The 7,602-nt window shown below is 41.5% G+C and overlaps 1 protein-coding gene across 2 annotated transcripts in view; it reads right to left on the reverse strand.

Moving 5' to 3' along the window:
- Positions 1-888: 888 nt before the first annotated feature.
- LOC110050959 (serine/threonine-protein kinase 31-like) overlaps positions 889-7,602 on the reverse strand; it is a 29,443-nt gene continuing 22,729 nt past the window's right edge. For both annotated transcript variants that reach the window (XM_089277744.1, XM_089277743.1), the window contains exons 29-34: positions 7,224-7,337; positions 6,804-6,881; positions 5,585-5,740; positions 5,258-5,308; positions 4,849-4,899; positions 889-1,830 (exon numbers count right to left, since the gene is read on the reverse strand). In XM_089277744.1, the coding sequence (XP_089133870.1) occupies positions 1,723-1,830; positions 4,849-4,899; positions 5,258-5,308; positions 5,585-5,740; positions 6,804-6,881; positions 7,224-7,337 (558 nt within the window). In that variant the 3' untranslated portion in view covers positions 889-1,722. The remainder of the gene's footprint in view (positions 1,831-4,848; positions 4,900-5,257; positions 5,309-5,584; positions 5,741-6,803; positions 6,882-7,223; positions 7,338-7,602) is intronic.

Below are 7,602 nucleotides of genomic sequence, written 5' to 3' on the forward strand. Positions count from 1 at the left end.
ACAAAGGCACCTGCTAGAAGCGGTTGGTTGAAATCAACCGGAAGCAGCTCTCACAAGGTTTTACATGAATGAATCGATACCCTCTGAACCCTCAGAACAAAAGAAAAAAAATAACAGAAGCAATAGCGGTAGTTACCCAGGAGACGAATATTACGTCCCAAAGGTATATAAGTGCGTCTAGGCAAATACAAGACGTACAAAACTCCTGTGTTGACAAACAAGAAAGTCGTTGTGAGAGTGACTGTCGATTCATTGGTTGCACATTTCAGTTGGGCAGATTCGCAGTTAAATACTGAAGTTCGTCTGTCTTGTACGTCTCGAATATGATCTGGCGTCCGTTTCTCGAAGGTCCCAAAGTTTTCGCACCCGGAAAGCCATAGCAAAATCTCATATCTTGTTATTACAGGGCTGGTTTATTCACACATTCATAATATGAACAGAGGTTCCACTTATACAAGAAGTTTCAGGCGTATACGCCTCTCTGTTTTAAGATTAACTAGCAATCAGATTAACTAAAAATGGCTTTACGGGCCCGAAAAGTTTCCGGGGCTTTTGAGAAACGGGCCTCTGGGCCGGGTTTTTCGAAAGCCGGATGACGTAAAGCCAGGATTAGAATTGAACCGATTTAACAATTTTACCTCTAAAAATGTTTTTCACTTCTTACGTTTTGTGTAGTTTGACATTACTCAAGCTCAAAACTGAAGGAAAAATAATATAAACAGGAAACCTCACCGAAAATAACACAAAACTGAAATTAAAGTTCTGGCTAATCCTGGGTTAGCTTAATCGGGCTTTGAATAACCCTGCCCCGGACGACTTATACGTGCGAGACGAATATCGCATCTGTTTGAGCGTCTTTCAGACGCATAAATTGTCCACACGTTCGTCTGACGTAAAATACGTTTAATGACCACATTTGCGATCTGAACTGTAACAGGAACTTTATTTTGTTATAAAAATCGTCTTTTCGATGCTAACTTTGGAAAACGTAATAAATAGATCTATAATAAACTCTCATAATATGTTCTTTTAAACGAAGTAGCAATCCAAACATTTCTATTTTCAAGTAATTCTTTCGTTGTGGAACTGTAACAAATAAATATCTTTAAGTAATTACACGCTGTAAGTCCTTTTAAAGTCTTAAAAATCATGCAAGAAAATTTCTTTGAATTCTCTTATAAAATGCGAGCAATGTCCTAGCACAACACGCCATTGCATCAGTAGGTCACCCGTCATTTACGAAGAACAAGTACTCCGATTTAGAAGTTGACCACCGGTCCTTTTCGAATTTTGTGGCGATCTGAACACGTAAAAGGAAACATTGTCAAGGCAACTTCAGTGGCTGGATGTTAAGCCCTCGCTGATCGTTAGAATCTTATACTGGGAATCAACTGGCAAACGTACCAACTTTACCACACACTTTCTTTTAACTTCTGGTACTTTTGCACTTCCAGCTAGCCGCCTGGTTCGCGATCAATTGATTCGGCAGGCTTTCCTAGTCATAGCCTTCTCGTGTTAAGTTTTTGTCTTCATTTTCCTGATTGGTTGCAAAACCCTTAGACGAATAACAAGGTTGCACGACGCAACAACAAGCCAAATTGAAGGCAAACGGAACGTGAACGACTTTAACTGAGAAATCATAAACAACAACACGGCTTTGAACTATTTTGCCTGTAAGAATATTACATTTTCAAAACTCCAGAGTCGAGGCAGTGTTTGAAGTCAAACACACTTGCAGAAGTAAGCTTGCTGCAGTGTTTGCTGAGCTGTCAGTCTGTCGACATCGTCTGTATCAAGCAAGTCACCAAGAACAGCCAGAAGGTCCGTGTCCTACGACAAGCAAGAATCAGCATTCCCAAACTCATTAATAACTCATCAAATTAACATAGTAAATGGTTTGAACCCAGGAGTATCAGTAGTTCGTAGAGGCGAATCTTTGCTGACGTCATTGTTTACATTTTTCCTCATTAACATACGACTTTGCGCATAGAAGGCATCATGCTTGACACGATTTTACTAGAAAAACTTTAAAGAGCTTGTGAAACTTAGTAAGAGGTGAAATTTTTGGCTCTTTGGGTGTAATATTCGAGGAGAAATTGGCTTTCAAAAACATCAAAATTTCTGTGTGGCAAAAGCGCTAATGGGCTCATACATTCTTTGTAAAATTTTGAGCTTTTAAACCCGCGTCGCACAAAAAAGTATTCAATACATCGCGCTCAAATTCCTTGGGACAGTTAATCGTGCTGTGCCATTTCAAAATTCAGTATTAATCTCTTTGTAGCTCCATCAGAAACTGTATCGCTCATGATTGTAAACAAAGATCCTCCTATAGTGTGATCGTCCGGGTGAGGGTAGGTCTGAGAAGAACTGTTGTTGGGGACAAAATGGACGCACTTGTTGACGACAAACAAACTTACGAAGAACTTCAACGTAAACTTAACAGCAAAATACTTACGCTCAGTAAAAAGACTGACGCTATTGACACTCAACGCTACTACCGACTGAGGTGCTCAGTACCACAACCACCAAAACTTTACGACTACCGAAACTGCACAAACCTGGTATACCGATGCGACCTATGGTGTCATTCGGTGGGTCCCCTACGTATCAACTGTCTAAGTACTTGACGACCATACTGCAACGTTAATGACGCTATTAAGACAGTACAGATACCTGACGACTACAAACTTGTGTCTTTTGATGTGAAATCACTGTTCATCAGTATTCCACTACCGAGACCGCTATACAACAATCTACTGTTAAACTACCGTTACCGACAGAAGACATCATGGACTAACTGAACCTTTGCCTCACATCGACTCACTTTCAGTACAACGGTTAACACTACAAACAGTTGCATGGAACAGGCATGGGGTCTCCTGTTGTTGTCGCAGAAATAGTGATGCAACACGTGGAGGAACGCGCCCTTGCAACTTGCCGACAAACGATACCGCTTTGGTTACGCTACGATGACGACACCTTTACCGCCGTTCACAAAGACGAAATTGACGATTTTCACGACCACCTAAACGAACAGAACGCCGACATCCAGTTTACTAAAGAGATCGAAGAAAATGGAAAACTTCCTTTTCTAGACTGTTTGGTAAGCCGCGACAACAACGAACTGCGAACGACAGTGTACAGAAAACCGACGCATACCGACAGATTACTTGACGAATCATCCTACAACCCGACTTCACACAAAGCCACGACTATAAAGACTTTAATTAAGGAGACGAGCGCAACTAGTTTGTGACACACTGGACAGCTTACGTGACGAAACAGATACCTTGAACGTGTTCTTCACAAAAACAGCTACAACGCTGACTTTATTAGACGAAACATTCGCCGACCTACTGAAACTGACGCTGCGAACAGGAACCCAACACCTGTTATTACAGTGACTATACCTCACATTAAGAGCACTTCTGAGACCATCTCACGGATCCTACAACCCTACAATATTCCTGTAGCCCACAAACCTACAACTACGTTACGACACTTACTGACCGACGTGAAAGACAGAGACGAACCTAACGACAGACAGGGAGCAGTTTGCAAAATCAAATGCTCCGACTGCCAGGCTTCCTACATTGGTGAGACTGGCAGAAACCTTAACACGAGACTGACTGAACACAAACGAGCCACGAGAAATGGTGATGCCAACAATCACATTGCTGTACATTATCAACTGACAAACCACAACATTGACTGGGACTCTGCTCAGTGCTTAACCTACCGTACAAACTATTTTCAACGACTGGCTCTAAAAAGCTGGTACACTAACCTAGAACAAACGCCTCTTAACAGATGTCAACAACTACCGGCGCCTTACAAACGACTTATCCATGACGGAAACGAAACCGACAAACAGACTTCTAACAGACCGACTTAGCAATACACGGACCAAAAACCGACCAATTTGACTAACAATAGACGGATCGAAACCCACCAATGACTGATGACAAACTTTACACGAGTCTTTCAGCCAATACCATCATGGCTATACTGACCAATCACGTTCAACGGACCAGACTTATAACATAATCGACTGACAAACACTATTCACTTGACTCTGAAGATGACTTCCGCTCAGGTTGTCGAAACGTCTAAAAAGTCACCAACAACAGTTCTTTTCAGAACTACCCTCACTCGGATCATCAAGTTTAAGACTAGGAAATTCACAACCATGAAGGAGGTTTGGATACCCGGTCTTAATTAGCATAGATTTTGACGATTTTAATTCTTCGTTTACTTCTTGGTGTTTGTTTCGATTGAGAAGATATAACAAACACTCCAAAAGTGTTTCATTGGCTATCCAAACACCTCAAATTTCGTCCAAAATACTCCGCTGCGCGTCTTATTTTCAACTCTCTTCTCGGTGTTTGGGTTCCAACACGGTCTCTCGTGGTTTATGTATGTTACTTCAAACACGAAATAGTACTAACTTGAGGAGCAACTTAAGACCCTTGCACGACTCAAAAAAAGGTAAAGTCTGCATGCGAGCCACGTGGCCCATCAGGCCGGAGCTTATCCCGGTTTCTGTAGCATGAAGCGACTAGGAGTATTTCTACTTCCCCCTGGATGGGATGCTAGTCCATCGCCAGGTTAACCCAGCATTAAGTTCGCCGGTACCCATTTATACACCTGGGTGGAGAGAGGCACTGTGAGAGTAAAGTGTCTTGCCCAAGAACACAACACGATGTCCCCGGACAGGGCTCGAACCCGGACCGCTGGATCCGGAGACGAGCGCACTAACCATGAGTCCACCGCGCCTCCCACTTGCACGACTTACTTAAGTGAAAAACAAAGTATTTCATTTCTTCGACATCTTCAAAACATACTCACCTCTGTCAACTGAGAGAAGGTCGTCGTAGGATCCTTGTTAGGGAAATTCATCTGAAAGATGACACAGATAGTGAGATAAACTGTCATAAAAACATTCCACCTATGGTATAGCCTACAAACTGCTCCAAGAGGGCTTTCTCACAGGCTACCTTTGGTACAAAACACTATATATGTACAGATTTAACAGAGCTTGAGATAAACACTATTACAAACGAAAACTGCACTTGAAAGCTGTAGTTTGATGTGAACGTGTAAATTGTTGAAGGATTCAGACGGATTACAAACGAGTTTGGAAAGGTTTTGTTGAACTGTTTGAATATGAGCTTTTTACACGACGCAACTCTTTCAACGAATCTGCAGTACACACGATCATAAGAATGGAATTGCAAGTTAACGACTGTTAACTTACCTTAACAATTAAATCCCCAAATAACTTCATGTCTCGAGCTTGACTACATTGCTGAGAATAAAATAGACATATCGTCAGAGCAGGGTAGATAAGTCGTCATGAACTTATAAACCACAACTTAACTCTGTCATTTGTAGCATGAAGCTTCTAGGAGAATTGCTACTTCAATAAATGCGTATCTGTCGTAGGTTACCTCTCCCCCTCTCCCCTCAGTTTGCATTTGGTCCACAATATTTTCACTTTCAAGTCCCCCGCGTTAGGTTCACATGAAACAAAATCACTTGACCGTAGTAACAGCACAGAACTTTACAACAGTACAAAACTTACCGAGTTGGTAAACGGAAAAAAGTCAAGTACTCCTCTGTACTCTCCACACCTCTTCTCCACGAATACACTTTGAAGGTGCACACAGCCGTGGCAAATGTTTTTTAAATGTAATGAATTCAAAGCATCAAGAATGTCTCTCAAAATCAGCGTGATATCCTGCAAGAAATGTACATCGCTGAATGTTTCTGTTTCCTCTCAGTCACGAGTGAAAGGGGCATTCCACACAAGAAAGATCCCCTTACTACGCTGACTACACCTGATAATTTGTTTCTTGTATCAGTGACATTACCTGTTGTATAGGAGTGACTGGAACTGGTCCTAACAAAAGTTAGCATTGGGATATTGGGATATTGGGATACGTGGATTTCGCAAAGAAAGGAATCAATTTCGATCGCAATTTAAAACTTCCCACGCTGTTGTTAATTTAGCCCCACAGATTTCCCAGCCGTGTAACAAATGGTCATTAAATCACCTTCAAAGCAGTTTTCTCTAAACTCAAAATTAATGGGAAATCGAGACTAAAAGATCATGAGTGGTACAAATTGACCAAATAAAAGTAGACGAAACTAAGTTGCTTTTATCACATCATCATTTTTCATACGCGCGTGCCGCACATGTTCTGTTCTGAATGTTCTGCCCACTGAGTTACGTACAAGTTACATCTCTCTAACCTCATTTAAAGGTTTACTACTTCAATATTACAACAGGGCTTTAGATCTGTACGACGTTGATGACCTAAGAACCTAGAGAACAATCTGTCCCAGGTGCAACATAGGGAGGTCTCTTCTGTGCCCGCTGTCGGGTTGTTTCTAGCAATTTGAACTTTTTTGTTTCCTTTTGATTCTTCTTGTTTATATATGAGTAGCTTAAGTTTAATTCTTATCAGTACCCTGGGATCCACTGTAATTGGTTACGCTGTAGTGGTCTCTCTGTCCAATGGATTTTCAATGTATATAAGTTAGCATTTTAGTTAGGCGAAGTTATATAAATAAATCACCATCGGCCCTCTCCACTATGCGCGTCTCCCCCTCCAAAATTGGAAAGCACTAGCTACCTTCTGGGGCGCACTTCAGAGCTAGCTGGTTCCTGCCCTAAGCTATGTTTTACCAGCTATGGTCCTCTATTTTTTACATCATATTTGTAACTGAAGCTAAATAAACGTGTTGTTGTTGTTGTTGTTGTTGTCAGTCAGATAACCCGACTGTAAATTCAAGCTTACCTCCGACGAACACTCATGAGATGCAAGCCATTCTTCAGCGCTAGTCAAAAGAGGCATTTGAACAAATGCCCTGTTTCCCTATTAATGAAAAACATTAAGCAGAACAATCAATAATGCAACACTGTTATGCATCAAGGCAGTTCTTAACACCAGTTGAAGTAGCGTGTTTAAACGCTGAAGGCATAACATTGATTCTCGTAGCTGCTCACTGTCTTAATAGTATACTTATGGCACATTGCACATTTCTTGAGGTGGGCAGTGTCTGGGCTCCCACGGTGACCTCCTTGCTGCAGTTGAGATTACCACCCTCCTCTTCTGCTATCTTTATAGCACTTACCCTCTAATCCAATTAAAATTGACCCTAATTAGCTGATCATTGTCACAATACTTGCGGCATAGTTCTTGATGCCTCATAAATACCTTGACAAAGAAAGCATCCAAGGACATCAGGAAAGGGTTATCAACACTGTGGTAGTCAACAGCTTTTCTTTGCAGAGTTTCAATGCCTCCCACCTCTCTGTCTATATTCAGCTCCTGTGAAATACAACAAGTGTTACCAGAGTCTAAAGGGGTGTCAATCCCGATTTCCCAAACCTTCCAATTTTTTAACCTTCCAAAACCAAATATCCTTCCCCTCCTCTCAGTCAAACACTGTAATTTGATCCCCAATTTCTTGAACTAACCGGTTTTTCAAACCAATTTCGAAAACTTGGGATTCCACAGTATATTTTTAACAGTATTATTTATGTTCATACTCCAGTCAGGAAGGTGAACCTTGATCACCAGGCAGGCAATCACC

Source organism: Orbicella faveolata, unplaced genomic scaffold (genome assembly GCF_042242905.1).
Source record: "Orbicella faveolata isolate gen_17 unplaced genomic scaffold, um_ofav_v1 contig_46, whole genome shotgun sequence".
Lineage (NCBI taxonomy): Eukaryota > Metazoa > Cnidaria > Anthozoa > Scleractinia > Merulinidae > Orbicella > Orbicella faveolata.